At 33.3% G+C, this 18978-nt stretch overlaps 2 protein-coding genes across 3 annotated transcripts; one reads left to right on the forward strand and one right to left on the reverse strand.

Moving 5' to 3' along the window:
* Nucleotides 1–4267: 4267 nt before the first annotated feature.
* LOC21384427 (EIN3-binding F-box protein 1) lies at nucleotides 4268–7069 on the forward strand. The gene is made up of 2 exons (XM_024169640.1): nucleotides 4268–4554; nucleotides 5055–7069. Exons 1-2 carry the CDS (start codon nucleotides 4530–4532, stop codon nucleotides 6974–6976), a joined length of 1947 nt encoding a protein of 648 aa, XP_024025408.1. The 5' UTR covers nucleotides 4268–4529; the 3' UTR covers nucleotides 6977–7069.
* A 4145-nt stretch (nucleotides 7070–11214) lies between these two features.
* LOC21384428 (protein WVD2-like 5) lies at nucleotides 11215–15939 on the reverse strand. 2 transcript variants are annotated; one of them, XM_010104370.2, is made up of 9 exons: nucleotides 15596–15939; nucleotides 14541–14823; nucleotides 14226–14456; nucleotides 14018–14058; nucleotides 13717–13794; nucleotides 13474–13570; nucleotides 13313–13384; nucleotides 13114–13224; nucleotides 11215–12142 (listed from the first exon to the last, which is right to left on the reverse strand). In XM_010104370.2, the coding sequence occupies exons 2-9, from the start codon at nucleotides 14808–14810 to the stop codon at nucleotides 11654–11656; spliced, it is 1389 nt and encodes a 462-aa protein (XP_010102672.1). In that variant the 5' UTR covers nucleotides 14811–14823; nucleotides 15596–15939; the 3' UTR covers nucleotides 11215–11653. The 2 variants fall into 2 exon arrangements, with proteins under 2 accessions (XP_010102672.1, XP_024025407.1); XM_024169639.1 differs by having other exon boundaries at nucleotides 13474–13573.
* Between the last annotated feature and the right edge of the window lie 3039 nt (nucleotides 15940–18978).

Below are 18978 nucleotides of genomic sequence, written 5' to 3' on the forward strand. Positions count from 1 at the left end.
AAAAAAAAAGAGTTAAAAATTGCATAGTATAAATTTCTCCACCGTGATAATTATCATTGCTCCACTTAATTATACAAACTATAGAGTAAATAATTATGTGATTAGACTTAAAACAAGCAATAATGATCATCACCGTTAACGACAGAAAGTGAATCCTCCATCCTTGTATTGTCTTTATTTTTTTTTTTAATGATAAATATGGTCCTAAGTGGCCGGGACAATACACGTAAAAAGAACAGATAATTATTATTTTTAATAATTTCTTTAAGCCAAGGGGAGCGAGAATTTATGCGATTGTACGTGTTCCCTACCACGACGAGTTGATTGATCTTTAAAGGAAAAGAAATTGGTTTTGGAAATGAGAATTCAATTGGAAATACGAGTGGATAGAACTCTCTCTCATTATCATGGTAGGCCTTTACGCGTCTCTCTCTCTATATATGTCTATATACACGGTGTGTATATATATATATATATATAGGAAAATAGTAGAAAATAAGTCAATATGAAAAGCTTAAGAAAGTATATAGGCTATTTTTTAGTTATAGAAATTAATAGGTCATAATTTGTTAAGTTATGGTTCATAACCAGATAAATTATGGACAAATTTGTCAAGTTATGGACGAAAACAGTAATTTGACCTATTTATTAACTTATATAAATTATTAGCCTATTAATTTTAATTCATCTTAAGTCTTGACGTATTTTCTTTTTTCTCCCATATATATATATATATATCCATTTTCACACTGACCCCCATTCAGTGCACCCCAATCCTTTCTGCGTCATAGACTTTTGTTTTAACACCAATAATTCACGATAACAACAGACTAAGACCTCTCAATTTTATCTCATCTCTCATTTTTCTTTTTATGTTAACCGATGATATAAGATAATGAAATAATTATATCATTAAGAAGTGAGTAATACGTTTAGGAAAATATTCACTAATTAAGAAGTCACAGTTTACCTATAATATTTGTTTATATTAAAAATCAGCTGGATACGCGTATGTTATAGTTATGCCGCCGTAACATATTTGATGCAAGTCTTCTGCATTATTGACCAAGCTTGTAGTTTTGTGAAAAATACACTAATTAATTTACAAGGCCTAACTCAGTTTCATGTGCAGCTCTTATTATTAGCCCTGAAGCAATCACGTCACTTTGTTCCAAATATATAATATTTAAGGGAATTTTAATACTTTTTTTTTTTTTGTTAAACGGAATAATTCACTATACGGAAAGTGTTAGAAATGAATATATTGAATATGGACCATAAATTTTCTGAAAACCAACCAACTCAAATTAGTCGGGGCTTAATGTGAACACGTGCATTTCCTGCAAATACGCAGGTCCTAATTTATTTGCTTAAGTAGGGACGTTAGACGTTTGTTTTCTATATTCGTCTCTGATTCTGAATCATGATTCATGATTCTTTACAGTATTTTTTCTCATAAAAAATACACGTAAAACGAGAATGGTTATAAATCATGAATCTGAATACATAAACCAAACGTACTCCGACGTTTGGTTCATGAATTTAGAATTATGATTTAGAACCATTCTTATATTTACGTGTATTTTTTATTAGAGAAAAACACTATAAAGAAATATAAATCATAATTCAGAATTATGAACGAATACAAAAAATAAATATCCTCTAAAAAAACAGTATAATGTCGAAATAATTGGTGTTCCTTTTAAGGATCGCCGGAAATTATAAATTTGGCGATGATGTGGCCGTACCACTAAAAAATTATGCGCTCAAATCCATAGTTTTCTTTTACCTTTGTTAACAAACAAATTGGCGTTTTCCTTTTCCTTTTTCATGGAGGGATTGTGTTGAGTATATTCGTAACTGTTTCCATATAAGTGAAGGCCATTAGTTTTACCAATCAAATTGCTCTGTTTTCTATCTATTCTTACAGGAGTTTTAGTATGATGGGAAAATATCCAAAACAATCCTTGTGCTTGATTTATTTTGCCTCTTTTACAGTCCAAATATCTCAAATACCCATGTGTTTCTTAAAAATGCCATGTTTATTCAGTTTCTAATTATTCTTAGGTTATTTACTTTTCTATACCCTACATTTTAGGTTTAATTAGAAAGTATAAATTTAGTTTTTGATCTCATCAAAAGTATACATTTCAATTCTATTTAATATACAAAGTCATATCTTATACCGGTCAACACTTGATTATGACCTCAAAAATGATCAAAGTACCCTTAAAAATAACAAATAAAACTTTTTAAAAGAAGTATATGAGAAGAGAAAAAACCATTTTTTTTTTTTTAAGATTTTTAAAATTTTCTCTTTCTTGTATTTAAGGGTATTTTGGTTATTTTTGATGTCATAATCAAGTGTTGACCAGTATAAGATATGAATTTGTATATTAAATAAAATATGAAGCTATATTTTTTATGAAATTAAAAATTGAAGATACACTTTTTAAATAAACTTAAAATACAAGGTATAAAAAGATAAATAACTCTTTATTCTTATAGAAGTTTAAGTATGGTGGTAGAATTCCACGTTTGTGTTTGATTTTACAAACAAGAGGATAATTTATGGAGTTTTACAAAAAGACGGACAAAAAAGTGGTATTTTGCCTAAACAGACAGGATAGTTTGAAAATATTTTCTCACAAAATATTTGAAATAGTTTGAGTATCTTAAGGCTCGTTTAGTTCGCGTGTTTCAAAATATAATTCTATTACAATACTTTTTTTTCATAAAAAATTATCGCTAATGGGTTCTCTCACAAAATGTGAATGCAGAATTAAAATCATTAACTTAAATGCGTGAACCAAACGAGCCGTTATAAATTTGATTGATCAAATGTTGAGTAAAAGTTAATTTTAGGATATTTTAAAAAATATGAGAAATAAATAAGATATTTTGAAGAAATACGCGAGACATTTTAAGAATTTTTATAAAAGAGGGACAAAAACAATATTTTAACTAAACGCATGGGGTGTTTTATGTATTTTTTAGATTTTTAGGTCATGTTTATTTCACAATTCAAGTCACAACTTAAATTTTATTGTTATAGTGTTTTCTCTCATAAAAATTTAAGTTTATTTTTTTCTTAGATACACAACTTAAATTAAGAAATTGAGTTGTAAAACAAACATATAATCAGATAAAAAGCAATAAAAGAGTTATATATATATATATTATTTTTCTAATATTATGAATTAACATTCAAATTGCTAATATGATTCCGTTGAAAATGATGGGAAAAGTTTGACAAAACAAAATTATAAGCCAACGTCATTTTCATAGGCCTTTTTGTTATTAACAGTGCAACAGCCGCTTGTTTGACTTGAATTGACCTTTACATAACAAATAAACCCCCAATTTCTTATCTCACACATGCCAGTCTCAAAATAATAATAATAATAATAATAAGGCAAATTATACTGTAAAGTGGAACCCTCAAAATATTTTCATCAACAGGGCACTTTTTTTAATTGTTAGATTAATTTTTTAATAATTAAATATGTATAAATTTATATTTAAAATTTATAATGTGTCATAAAATTATTATTTTTATAACTTTAATTATTAAAAATTTAATTTAACAGTAAAAAATAACGCTCCATTGATGACGGTGAAAGCATTTAAGAGGTTCTATGACAGAGAAAACCTAATAATAATAATAATCATAATAATAAAGAGAAAAGAAAAAGAAATGTTTTTTTTTTATTTTTATACGCATTTTTTTCAATAGACCCCATTATTAATAGTGTTAATTTTTTACTGTTAAATTTAATTAAAATCATATTAAATTTAAATAATAAATAAAATATATAATTTTTTACTACAAATTTAATAACTGAAAATTAAAAAATCACCACTAATTAATTTTTTTAATAATTTATTTTTTTTTAATCCTGTTAGAAAACTTCCTTTTATAATAAAGCGGAGAGGGAGAGAACGAAAAGGACGATGGCAAGGGGGTCTGTACTTTACTGTTCACCCCTTTGAATCCAAACACCCCAAAACTTACCTCCGCATCCAAACAACCCCCCAGGTACAAAAAAAGAAAAAAAAGGAAAACCCAAAAGAAAAGGAGGTAAAAAAAAAAAAAAAAAACCAGAGGAAAGAAAAGGCGGTTTCCGGTTTTGTATATTAGGTGAGAGAATATTACATGGAAAGCCCACTTCTTTGGTCAAATACATTGCATGTGGGCTATGCTTGCGTGTATCATACTATACCGAAAGCCTCACTCCTCTCACAATAAAATCTTCCAATAGACCATTTCTCACCCTTCATTTCCTGTTTTTCATCATCTTCTTCTTCTCCGTCTTCTCCGTTCTCTCTTTTTGCCCTATCTGATAGGGTTTTCCGTGTCCTCCTAAGCTCCGATTTCTCTCTCTCATGCATCCCTGCCTTGAAGAAGCCATAATCGTCGCTTTGGTTGCCCTAGTTCTCTTCGGTTCTCTCTTTTTTGCCTTCTTTGGAGGGTTCTTCGCTGGAAATCTCTGCACTTTTGACCTCCCGGTGTTTTTTAAGCAGTATCCATGTCGAAGATCTTTGGTTTCACCGGTGAGTCTTCGGATTCCATGCGTATCTCTTTCGAATTTCATGTTTTTAGCCTCTTTTGTTTTAATTCTGGGGATGTTTATGTGATAGGACTATAGATCAGGTGTTGTTGACTATTTTTTTTAGATGTTTTCGCTTGTTTATTGGATGATTTTGGTGGTTCGTGGAATTTGAGTCTCATGAGTTGAGTTTTGTTGTGAAATCTTGGACATAGGTGAATAAAGTTGTAGTTTTTTCTAGGATATGCGGTTGATATTTATCTTAGTTATTTAGATTTAGATTACAGAGATAAACTGAGGCTGATGGTTTATTTATCTGAAATCTTAGAAGATGAGGTTACTTGTGATCTGTGGATGTTTATATGGTGATATAACTATGTTGAGCTAGGAAAATATGCAAACAATGGATATATGATGCTTCTTTTTGTTTTTGTATTGAATGGGTCATGAGAAATTTCGGTTGGAATGTTTTTTGATGAGCAAGTTTTATTTTTGATTTCTCAGGTAATGATGATTTTTGCCCTGGGGGGCCGATATATTCAAACCCCAAGGATTCCAGCCTCTTTTTGTCCCTTGGTAATCATGTGGATGTTTATTTTCCTTCTCGGAAGAGATCTCGCATCAGTGCTCCATTTGTTTTCTCTGAAGAGAGGCTTCAGAAGAAGAAGAAGGCATCTATTGATGTTCTCCCGGATGAGTGTCTCTTCGAGATCTTTAGACGGTTGCCTGCTGAGGAAAGGAGTGCTAGCGCCTGTGTATCAAAGCGCTGGCTTATGCTTTTGAGCAATATCCGTCAAGAGGAATTATGCAGCGAGAAAACTTCCGCATCTTTGAAGTCTGAAGATGATATTGCCGAAGAGAAGGGTGAGGATCAGGAAATTGAGACTCAGGGATACCTCTCCAGGAGCTTGGAGGGGAAGAAGGCTACAGATGTTAGACTTGCTGCTATTGCGGTTGGAGCTGCTAGCCGAGGAGGATTAGGGAAGCTTTCAATCCGAGGAAGCAATTCTGGCCGTGGGGTCACAAACCTTGGCCTCAAGGCGATTGCCCATGGATGTCCTTCTCTAAGGGTCCTGTCTCTGTGGAACATGACTTCTGTTGGAGATGAAGTTCTATGTGAGATTGCTGACGGATGTCATCTTTTAGAGAAGCTTGACCTTTGCCAGTGCCCAGCGATTTCTGACAAGGCTTTGTTTGCTATTGCAAAGAACTGTCCTAATTTGACCGAGTTAACAATCGAGTCATGTTCAAACATTGGTAATGCAGGCTTGCAGGCTGTTGGACGGAGCTGCCCCAATCTGAAATCCGTTTCAATAAAGAACTGCTCCCTTGTTGGGGATCAAGGAATCGCAGGGTTGGTATCATCCACTTCTTTTGTCCTGTCAAAGGTGAAGCTTCAGGCGTTGAACATCACTGATGTTTCTCTTGCTGTTATTGGCCATTACGGCAAGTCAATTACTGATCTTGCTCTTACCAGCCTTCCTGCTGTGAGCGAGAGAGGCTTCTGGGTCATGGGCAATGGCCCGGGGCTTCAGAAGCTGAAATCCTTGACAATCACATCCTGTCAGGGAGTAACAGATGTGGGGCTTGAAGCAGTAGGAAAGGGTAGCCCAAATCTGAGACAGTTTTGCCTTCGCAAATCTTCATTTGTGTCTGATAATGGATTGGTCGCTTTTGCGAGAGCTGCAGGATCACTCGAGAGCCTTCAATTAGAGGAGTGCCACAGGATCACCCAATTTGGGTTTTTTGGTGCTCTTGCAAACTGTGGTACAAAATTGAAGGCTCTCTCTCTTGTATGCTGCTTGGGTATTAAAGACCTGAATGTGGGTTTACCTCAATTGTCTCCTTGCGAATCTCTGAAATCGTTGTGCATTCGTAACTGTCCTGGTTTTGGTAACGCTAGCCTGAATGTGTTGGGAAAACTGTGCCCTCAGCTGCAGCATGTGGACTTTAGCGGGCTTGAGGGAGTAACAGATTCTGGCCTTCTCTCTTTCTTGGAGAGCTGTGAGGCTGGCCTGGCAAAAGTTAATCTTAGTGGCTGTGTCAATCTGACAGACAAGGTAGTTTCAGCAATGGCCGAGTCTCATGGTTGGACTCTTGAAATGCTAAATCTTGAAGGTTGCGTGAAGATAAGTGACGTGGGCTTGGTAGCTATTGCAGATGACTGCCCTTTGCTCAGCGAGCTTGATGTCTCAAGATGTGCCATAACCGATTTCGGACTTGCAGCCTTGGCCCGTGCAAATCATCTCAACCTGCAGATCCTTTCTTTGTCAGGCTGCTCTTTGATAACAGACAAGAGCATGGCTGCCTTGGGAAAAACGGGACAGACTCTTGTCGGGTTGAATCTCCAGCACTGCAAGGCAATCAGCAACAGCACCGTCGACCGGCTTTTGGGCGAGCTATGGAGGTGTGACATCCTCTCCTAGACGCCGAGGAATTTGATGATCTCCCGTGGCAAACAAAACAGAAGGGAGGAAAAAAAAAAAAAAAAAAAAAAAAAAAAAAAAAAAAAAAAAAAAGGGGACAAAATTTTTATACCGTTTTTGGGTCTTTGATAACAGACAAGAGCATGGCTGCCTTGGGAAAAACGGGACAGACTCTTGTCGGGTTGAATCTCCAGCACTGCAAGGCAATCAGCAACAGCACCGTCGACCGGCTTTTGGGCGAGCTATGGAGGTGTGACATCCTCTCCTAGACGCCGAGGAATTTGATGATCTCCCGTGGCAAACAAAACAGAAGGGAGGAAAAAAAAAAAAAAAAAAAAAAAAAAAAAACTAATCAGAAGGATGCAGAACTTTAGTCAGCTTTTGTGAGTAGCAGCAGTTCACGTTTTCGGGTCCATTAGCTAAGGGTCTTTTGTATTCCAGAGTCCGGGTTTCCTTTTCCAGGGAGGGTGGCCGTAACCCCTTTTTTGCAGGTTTGTCGCCGATGGCGGAAATCTGTTAAAGTTAAAGTGTTTTTGGCTCTCGGTAACGAGATGCGTTTTTTCACGGCCTATTTCCCTGAGAAGTCCTCTTCCGGACACTGGATCTAGGTTCCTTTTTCGATTTGTACTGGTTTTCTCTTGCTAGGTGTTGGGGCCTCTGTTTTTTGCTTGCCTTGCATTTGTTTATACATCAAGTGCTTGTGCAAAAGCTGTTGTATCCTTGGAAGTCCTTACTCCCAGTTTTAAGTCTTTGTCGTATCGTTGGTTTTACCGAGTCTTTCACGTTTTTGAACCCCTGTGGTTCTTTACGTGATGGTTGGGTCTTTAATCTTTTATTATCCTCATCAAAAGGGTAGGTTGAAAAGTTCCTGTGGAGAGTATTATGACTATTCAGGTTGCTTTTGGCAGTTGAAATTTTTGGTGCCTAGTGTTTTGGGGCTTTGGCCATGGCAGGCAGATTATATGCAAGTCTGCCATGACAACCCTCTCCTTTCATGGGGGGGGTTGTTTTTTCCTCCTTCACCAAAGCCCCTACTTTGAGGCTTCATTTGTTCATGAACTGTTGTACCCTGCAACCATTGTTATTATTTTGTAATGACCTGGCTATCTACCTTTTTTCGTTGTATCTTTTGAATGATGAATAAAATTTCTAGTATTGTGTAATCTATTATCTATTTAGCTATGCTGCTTCAGAATTTTGCTCTCTTTTTTTTTTTTTTTTTTTTTTTTTTTTAATTACAATACGAACCAGCAATCTTCTCTCAAATTTCATCCCAGTCAACCTAACTCGTTTAATATTTTAATTTCTGATTTAAGTTTTGTTTAGTCTAATCTCGTTTAATATTTTAATTTGAGTTAGAGATGTGTTTTTAAAAACTCGAATCAGAAAATTCTTTCTTATTTTTTGTCCGTTTAGTTTGTTAATTTAAGTTTTTAATTTAAATTTTTAGTCCGTTTAGTTTGTTAATTTGAATTTTTAATTTAAATTGAGGTGTGATTTTATGTTTAAATTTTTTATTGTAATAAAAAAGTTAAATGTGATTGTATTTTTAAAAATTTTTTATTATAATAAATTTTAAATTTTAAATTTAAATCGAACGAAATTTTTATTTCGTTTAATTCAAAAATAGGCTGTAATCCCAAAGTTACTTTTAGATGGACGGCGGATCATACAATTATTGATGATGTTTATAGTTGAAATTTTGTGCCAAGGACACAAAATCGTACACGGGGTTAAATTCATTGCATCTTGATAGAGATGTAAATGCGTTTATTACTTTTAAATGATTAAAAAAAATGATGTGAACGTGTCTTCACGAGAGCCAAATATAAAAAGAAAGCTTAGGTCTCGCTTTACAAGGAAGCTTCGTTCTCATTCATGAATCATAGACATTTCACAATTCAAGGAAATATCATGAATGTGTGAATTCCTTGAATTGTGAATGTATCTTAAATTAAAATAAAAATAAAAGTGAACATTTTGAAAACGTTGGCTTGAAAGTTTGGCAGTTTGTGGGAGGGCATTCAGGTAATTTTGAATTAAAAATAATCCTAGTCAAAAAGAAGCACCAAATACAGAGAACTTGTGTGGAAAAGAATCTCTTGGAGGGCTGCAAAGTCGCATGTATTTGTTGTGTAATCAATAGTGGCTGAACTGGGAAAATCTTGTTGAAATAGTATCCTAGTATTTTATCAAAAAGATTCGGTGAGCAGAATTTCTTTTATGCAAGTCCATCACCAGTAGGACTTTGACGGGATTCTATTTTTGTTTTTTAATTTTAAAATTTTGGAATAAGTGCTTGGTTGCCTCGAAAAAGCAAATGGAAATTCCTCAAAAAAAAAAAAAAAAAGCAAATGAAAAAGATCGTGTTTTGCAAGAGTGTAATCCAACAGATATCATCAAATATATCACGCCTCAATCCCATGTGAGATTAGTCATAATTTAATCTGATAATCAGATTTCATCAAATCTGATCACGTTTGAAATGGGCTTGGCCCATAATCTGGTCATGACATGAGACAACAATATAATAGTAACTAGGGAAATTTTCAAAAATGCAATCTACAGAATAACATTATTTATTTCTGTTGTTAAATTTATTTTATGCCACTAATAATTTGTAAGTTATTTTTTTCACAAGCTGTAAGTTATTTTTCGTAATTTACAGGTTATTTTTTGTAATCTGTAGATTATTTTTCATAATTTATAGGTTATTTTTTATAGTGACATTAAAATTTATGTAGTGATATAAATAATAAAGTTGAAAAAAATGTTTAAACTTAGAAATTTTTCCAGTAACATTACAATCCGAAAAAAAATAATAAGAAAATTTTTAACGTTTGGTATGAGGATTTGTGTCATGGTTCAAATCATAATTCGTAGCTCGTTACAGTGTTTTCTCTCATAAAAAAACCCACATAAATCAATAATAATTCTGAATTATAGTTCTGAATCCATGAACTAAATATCTACCGTTGTGGTCATAATTTTACCATCTCTAAAACAGCCATCACAATTGTACCCTGAAATTGTAGTAGAGGATATGGACTCACCGTTCTTTAGATCCCATTCGGTATTAGATGCCACCTGGATAGACCAGATCTATAAGGATAAAACAATGATGTCCTCTTTTCAAAAAGAGAAAAAAGAAAAAAAAATTATTGCCAAGAATTATATTATTACACACAACGGAACTAATACAACCGCCATTTTAGTTTGCATACGTTACTCTAACGGTAAATAGTAGCTTTGAGAGAATATTGAAATGAAAAATCTCAAACAAGTCAATAATAATGTTACAAATTAAACAGGGGGCCACAATTTTAAGCTGCCATGAGTTAAAAAGTCCATGATATGGTATTGCATCTTTGTATGGGTCCATCTCTCTCTCTCTCTCTATGACAGTGGAAAATAAATCTGTTGGGACAATTAAAATATGATACAAGTGAAGAATGCATAACTGTCACATGCATTGCATTAAGGTGGTTTGGAATCAAGGATTTCTCTTTTCTAAAAGTATATAATCAAACAATAATTACAGATGGGGAACGAGTATCATTTATCTCATTTATTTGCCTTCTCCTTTTCAGGTTGAAGTTGCACCTTTTCAAGTTGTCACTTGGCAATGTTTTCAAGACCTCTACTAACGTGTCTCACCCATAACAAAAAAAAAAAAAAAAAAAAAAAAAAAAAAAAAAAAAAAAAAAAGAGGAGAAAGACCCTTACCAACGTAGTTTGTTGATTTGTTAATTTATTAGGTAAGTGACCGCCTTAATATGTATTAACTATTAATGGAGAGAGTGAAACATGATATTTGTTTTATGTGATGATTTTTGAAGGTGTGACGATAAAGTATGTACTCGTCACACATTGTTACACCTCTTATTCAAGACGTTACAGACCTTTCAAGAATGACCGAAGACAAACCGAACTGTACTGATTATGCCTTTGATATCATCAATTAGTATATGAAAAAATATCAATAGCCTTCTCAAAGTGAAAATGGAGGAGAATTCGACGCATTCAGAGTGAAACTGAAAAAGGGGCAGGTTTTTTTTAATTGAATTCGAATAGTTATATAATTGAATTAGTTTTGCTTCTTGCCTTTCATTTCATCGACAAACGGAACGACAATGAATGCAGTTTCTGTGATCTATACAAAATAGCTCTTAAGAAGTTTGGTTGTGATTATGGCATTTACTCATTCCAAGTATAGGCGATAAAATAAGCATAATGAGTGTCCACAACACAAAATCAGCCTTCATTGACTAACAATTCCCAGTTGTTCAACAGAATACGCTTAGAATACTTCCAATCACGAACTATATCTACTGAGATTTTACCAAAATTTCCCAATATTTTCGATATTCCGGCAGCCAAGGCAGAGACTAAGACAACATATAAATTAGATCACAACCTTGCAAATAGTTACATACGATGCTGCAAACTAGAATGCAGAATACCAATGACAAGACCAGCAACCATGAGAGCAATCAAACAAAATAACCAATGCTGCTGACTATGGACAAGATTACATCACAAACCATAAAGCAAATTTCTTCATGCCTTGTTCTTCCAATAATTGCAGTTTCTTTCCCTTCTTATTTCCATTACAGGAGCCATTCAAAGCTTTGTATTTCTGCATCAAATTTGTCCTCGGTTTTTTGCTCAAAGCTCCTATGCTATCGGTTCTTGAACCAGGGTGGGTTGAGTATGCTCTTCAATCACTGGCTTATCATCATCTGTGTTGGTCTGAGCTTCACTTGGCTCAGCTTTGGGAACCACCTCCTCTTGTGTGCAGGATCCATTTTCGCTGTTTGCGTTGGATGTCTTCTTCTCTTCATTTGTTCCATCTGATACGACTGGCTGCTCTTGATTTGCATTCGACAAGCTGGGTTTTTCTTCATTTGTTGCCTTGGAAGAAGTTGTTTTGCGCCCCTTTGTTGCATTAGCTAAAGAGGCCTTTTCAGATGGTAGGGTGGGAAGAGACTTGCGTTCTGGCTTCCTTGGTTGCACAGCAGGTCCTTTTGCGGAATTCTTGGAAACTTTCTCGTCAAGACTTAGCCTGCCGGATTGGTTGGTGGGGTTACTACTTCCTTCAGATTCCGTGGGAGGTAAGCTCTTTCTGCGTCCGAGCTTAGGAGATTTAGCCCTTGTTGTTGGTATCTGCAAGCAAAGCAAAAGGAAATGAAGGCCAATGAGAATTGAACAGCATAAAAACCTCGTGTAAACTGACTCAAAAACCAAACCACTAAAAGAATAACAGCTAGCATATTCTAGAAAACTGGAATCACAATGCCGTTCTGTTTCTACCAGCACATGGTTTTTTAACCGTAGATTGGTCAAACCCTAACATGAACTGAGAAGATATATCCTCACAAGTTGCCTCGAGTAGCAATCATCATATACATATTTATTCTTTGCACACATCGAGCAAGCCATCATAGGAAGAGAAACATATTGATTTAGGCTTGGTACCACTTTTGAAGACTAGTTATTCACTTGCACCACTTTCATGTGTATATTGGGCTTAAATTTTTCACAGAATTTGTATACTCGAATACCAACTCTCCAAAAACTCTCCAAACGTGGTATTCCATTGATCCACCCTAATTTAATATCACAGAGCAACAGCTAAAGGGGAAAAAAAGTCATTGTGCAATTTAAATCACTATATGGCTATTAAATTCTTGCAGACTGGGCAAATGAGGATAACTTGGTTTTTAAAAGCAAACCAAATTGAGGAAAATTCACATCAGGAAATACGCCTAAATCCTAAAGCCAGAAGTCAAATCATAGAAAAAAAATAAAGTATCTGAACGGATGTGTGCTGCGTGCCAAAAAGATGGTTTGAGAGAAGGAAATTAATTATCAGTGACAGCAAGAAAGAGCAAAGAAACATTTAAACGACAGTTCAGGAACCAAAAGGCTATGCAATGGATAGCTATAACGACATCAACACCCTCTGTGATTTGACACAACATCACAACCATATGGATTATAATTGGTTTACATATTCACTATATAACTGCCATGCTCTATGCTATCCAACCCAAAAAGAGGCGTGCAAACAAAAAATGAATTGATAAAAAAATTTAATTTATCAATAAATACTAATACATTAGTCAACGGCTTACTTTCTTTAACTCCACCTTAGGCGGTGGAGGCTCCTGATAGAAGCTTGGCATTGGAGTTGCTTTAAAGGCCAAACTCTTTCTCAGCAACTTAATTTCTGCTTCTTGAGTTTCCTGTTAAAAATAATTTCAACACGGTTAAAAGGAATAGGAGTATATAAACAAATTAACATCCACAACAAAGACTCAATGAGATTATTACCTTGGACTTCGCTTGCAAATTAGTCTGCTCCATTTCCTTTGCATGAATCTTCTCCCCCAGTTTAGTGTAAAACTGCCGATATGACAGCAAAAACTTCGATAAAACGGCTTTACATAAACTGCTAAAAAAAGGACAATATGGGTTGGAAGCACAAGACAAACCTCTCTCCTCTTTTCAGCTCGTTCATCACACTTAAAACTGAAACCATAATTTGGAAGCATAGCCACCCTAGGAGGTTTGGCCTCTCCTGCTGTAGGACTTCTTGAAAGCAGTTAAGAATAAACTGACAGATTAAACAATTATAAACATAATTACACGGGTAGGAAACACAGCTACCAACCACTACAGCCAATAGAAAAAGACAACAGATACATATTATCATAAATCAATTATTGAAAGGATACGAAGAAGATTTTGTATCAGCCTCCACTTCAGCTTTATTAACAGGTTCTTTCTTCAAAGGCTTCAGCTTCAGTTTATCCCTGTGAAAATGAACTCACAGTCAACTTGGCTAGCAAAATTCAAGCGACAGAGAGCAAAAGAAAGAGTATCACTCAACAAAATAAATACTGAAAAAAAAAGAAGGAATGTTGAGATATTCCAAAAAGTGCCGATGCTCAATTGAAAGAAAGAGCAATCAACTAAATATTGTGTAAACGAATAGACAAAACATAAGAACAAACAAAAAGTATAATCAATACTCACGTATTTCCCTCGGTCGCTGCTGCCTCAGGCTTCACAGGTTGCTGACGGAAGCATAAAAACAATGAAAACAATATCAGTTACCAAAATGATAGTGAGAGAAAAAACTAAATGAGTGGTGTGGTCCCATCATATGATCAACAAACTGCAAGCAGCAAATGAGAAAATTCAATGCTACAATATCAACTTCGATAAAAAAAAATGACAGAACCTTTCGGTCATTAAATGATTTGCTTTTAATTGTTTTTCTTGGCTGTGAATTTGAAGCAACAGAACCGTTTGGAATAGTAGATATTGCCTCCACCGCCTTTCCATCTTTGTTCTTCTTCAACGAACTTCCCAAATCATTTTTGGTGCTAGAGGGTTTCCCATTCTTGCTCGTACCTAAACCCTTTTGTGATTTGGGCTGCTTCGATTGATCAGAGACTTTTGCTTCCCCTTCCTACAATGCAGTCACGCAGAAAGGATTAGAATCTGATTTGGGGGGGAGTTAGGGTGGGGTGTGAAGAAGGGGGCACTTCCTAACCTTTGCAACAGTCAGACCATTGCTGGCAATGGAGTTAATTGATTCCTCTTTCACTTCCTCAGAAGATGAGTTCTTGGCTATACCATCATCCAAATGGGCAACAACTTTTGCATTCCCATTTGGCACTGCAGTCTCATTACTTTTAATGGAAGGCACATTAACATTGTCTGAAATAACAAAATCTTCTACAGTGGCGGGAGTTTGCTCATAAGCACCATTTTGATGGGCCACCTCATACCCATCAGTCAACACTACATTATCTGAATCCATTACACAAAGGAAACTACAAAACAAACATGACGTAAAGCAAGTTATACAAATGAGTAAAAACCATTAACATAAAACTTCAAATCACCCCCCAAGAAAGCCACATAAATCTCAGAATTCAAGTGCAAGTATGTATTTGTAGATTTGCAAAGCTTTTGCCTCATAATATTCGCATAAGCGAATAGTTAAAAATACACTTTCAGCATACTTTTAATAACACAAAACAAAAGCCAAGGCTAAAACTTTAATTCCGTTCTCTCATGTTTCTCGGGTACCAAACGCAGTACAAGAAAGCCCAGACGCAATCTCACTTAGTCATCGAATCAATTGAGACACGAAATTTGACAAGAAAAGCAAGAGAGACAAGACAGACAAAAGCACAAGAGATAAAATCAAATCAATGGACACAAACATGTCTCATTCCCAAAATACAACAAGATTTAACTGTAAAAAAGAAAGAGAACAAAAATCAAACGAAACAATTTCCGCGTCAACCACGAAACATATCACCTGAATACAAAAATCTAACACTTCGCAAAGATCCGCTAGAACGAAAGACAATGCAAGAAACATTAAAGAGAATCGAGATTCACTTCGATTTGCGAGAGAAATGCACGAAAATAACAAACGAAAAATAAAAAACTTCAAACCGAGGCTTTCGTTCAGAGAACACAAGAAATCGCAAGATGCGATAGTTCAATCTCATTTTTTGTTATCTTTCCTATATTCTTCCGTTTTCTCAGTATCCAAACACATATTGAGAAACTTCAAAAGGAAAACCTACTCACCTCGAGAAGCGCGCAAACAATCAGAACTTCATTAGCTCCGATTCAACCGAGTAGATACGCCGAGGACTTCGAAGGATCTGAGAGAGAGAGAGAGAGAGAGAGAGAGAGAGCAAGAGAGTGATAATGAGGAGAGACAAAGCGGATCGGAGGATCCGAACCCTAAAAGGCAAGAAGATCTTTCGGATCCAAGAACCACGAAAATTCTTTTTTTTTTTTTTTTTTTTTTTTTTGAAATTTGAAAAACTGTGAAACTGAGAAGGTTATGAATGGCGAGAGCACTTTATACCAGTGGATGATTTGAAATCCATTTTCAAGGTCAGGACTCAGGAGGTGCAAATGTAAAAAGAAAGAGAAAGAGCGGCTTATTAGATAAAGATATACGGTTTTACGGTTTAACTAACGGTGGTCACTCCTGCACCGGAATTTAACCGTTCTAATAAACAAAAGTGAAAAAATGAAATTTTGAAAAAAAAGGAAATAATTTATCACTTTCATTCATTATTGCATATGCCTACCCTTATAATTCTTAAAACTTTGGAATGAGTACTTTTCTTCTAACTATCCTCTCGATAATAACCCACCGTACACTTATATTTTTCATAGTTTCTTTTTTTTTCCCCATTAGTTACAATAATTCACCTCAATTATAGTCATTATAATAATATGCCACGTGATCCTCAAAATGTAACATTTATTCGTCTTGTATATGAAATTTTAACTGAAAAATTGCTTATGTTAAGATTTTTAACGGAAATGGATACATAATTGGCTTGTAATAAATAACTTAAGGGTATTTTGGTGACTTTATTATGTTAAAATCTAATTTCTTAGAAATCTGTATTAAATGAGATTTTTTTTTAGAAAAGAGAAAAATACATTTTTAGAGTGCATGAATCTAAAATTTTACTCTTTACTTTTAATTAATATTCTTTTAATTAAATAATTATATTAGTAAAAAATATATTAATAAAAAATAAAAAATTTAAATTAAGATCCATACATTTTTAAAAATGAGTTCAGTAATTCTCTCAAATTCCTTTTTTAAGGACAAAATAAAGTTGTTAATTTTTGGCTTTTTGTAAATAAAAAAAAAGAAAAAAAAGGGAAAATGGAGCTCCTATGGTATTTATTGAAGACATAAGCTATGCGTGGTGCTATGTCTTATTAACAAATAGTACCGTTTTTCAAAAAAAAAAAATGATACTGTTTAAATAATATCGTTGATCACTTAGTAATGGTCACTTACTAAGTTCAACATTGTGCCAAAAACGTAGGTCGTGTTTGGAATTAATCCCGTTTTTATTTTTTATATTTTTTGAAAAAAAATAAAAACGTTTTCAAAACGACGTTTGGCATAATAAAGACAAAAAACAGAAATGAAAATGATTTTTTGGTTTAGTGTAAAATAAGAGATAAATAAAAAACTACTTTTAGTCGTTTTTCATTTTTTATTTTTATTTTCTCCTCTCTCGAGCAGAGAGAGAAAGAGAGACATTAATGGGTTTTTTTATACTAAAAATAATCTCTTGATAAAACTACTAAACACATTTTTAAAATTATTTTTTGTCTGAGATTGAAAAAGTTTTCATTTTTATTTTCATATAAAAACTAAAATCATTTTAAAACGAGTTCTAAACGCGCCTGTAGATATTTACCCTTCCCCTAAAAAAAAAAATTTTTTTTTTGAAGAAGTCAACTTAAAGTGATATGGCATATGAATATATGCGTTATTTTATATTTTACATGTAATAACAAACATAAAAAGGAATTTTATATTTTACATGTACAAACTAACATGGAAAGGAAATCCAAATATATAATTTGGGGCAAGGAAATCCAAATAAACACTGTGTGTCCATGTCGTCTAAAAGCATAAAAAAAAAAAGAGAGATAATTTATCTATTTACTAAATTGTTTTTAACTTTAAATAAGTTCCCTGAAAAGCTGTTTCAATGAAATACCATCTTTGAAAAAAAAAAAAAAAACACGCATTTGCAGAAGAGATAATAAAATGGCAATAATATACTCCTTCCTAAGAAATTCACATGAGCACTAAATAAATATTCAAGCGTGGCACGGTACCTAAAACACGCGATACGGTGCTACTATATAAATACTGTTGTTGTTATTATTATTATTATTATTATTATTATTATTTTGTTATTGTTGTTATTTGAAACAAGCGATTCTATACTTAGTGTATTTTTTTATTAATTTATAAGGTATAAATAAGTTACTAATTTTTTTTATACGAGAACTTTCTATAGGTATTTACTAATTTAAAATGATATAATATTTATTAGCAAAAAAAAATGACATTATGCTAAAACAAAATAAATGTTAAGCTTTATTTATGGCCCGTTTGACATTATTTTTAAATGCTACTTTTAGTTTTTTTTAAGAATTTATATATGTTTTTGTCCAGCAGCTTCTAAAACTATTGTCCCACAGTAAAATTTGAGAAGTTGTGTTTTTACAACAGCTTTTACTGTCATTATCTAAATTTACTAAAATGACCATAATAATAAAACTTAATTCCTAATCAACTCATTTTATCTAATTTTACTTTTTACTTTTAATTAATATTCTTTTAATTAAATAATTATATTAGTACAAAATATATTAATAAAAAATAAAAAATTTAAATTAAGATCCATACATTTTTAAAATGAGTTCAGTAATTCTCTCAAATTCCTTTTTTAAGGACAAAATAAAGTTGTTAATTTTTGGCTTTTTGTAAATAAAAAAAAAGAAAAAAAAGGGAAAATGGAGCTCCTATGGTATTTATTGAAGACATAAGCTATGCGTGGTGCTATGTCTTATTAACAAATAGTACCGTTTTTCAAAAAAAAAAATGATACTGTTTAAATAATATCGTTGATCACTTAGTAATGGTCACTTACTAAGTTCAACATTGTGCCAAAAACGTAGGTCGTGTTTGGAATTAATCCCGTTTTTATTTTTTATATTTTTTGAGAAAAAATAAAAACGTTTTCAAAACGACGTTTGGCATAATAAAGACAAAAAACAGAAATGAAAATGATTTTTTGGTTTAGTGTAAAATAAGAGATAAATAAAAAACTACTTTTAGTCGTTTTTCATTTTTTATTTTTATTTTCTCCTCTCTCGAGCAGAGAGAGAAAGAGAGACATTAATGGGTTTTTTTATACTAAAAATAATCTCTTGATAAAACTACTAAACACATTTTTAAAATTATTTTTTGTCTGAGATTGAAAAAGTTTTCATTTTTATTTTCATACAAAAACTAAAATAATTTTAAAACGAGTTCTAAACGCGCCTGTAGATATTTACCCTTCCCCTCAAAAAAAAAAAATTTTTTTTGAAGAAGTCAACTTAAAGTGATATGGCATATGAATATATGC

Source organism: Morus notabilis, unplaced genomic scaffold (assembly GCF_000414095.1).
Source record: "Morus notabilis unplaced genomic scaffold, ASM41409v2 Scaffold1037, whole genome shotgun sequence".
In the NCBI taxonomy this organism is placed as follows: domain Eukaryota; kingdom Viridiplantae; phylum Streptophyta; class Magnoliopsida; order Rosales; family Moraceae; genus Morus; species Morus notabilis.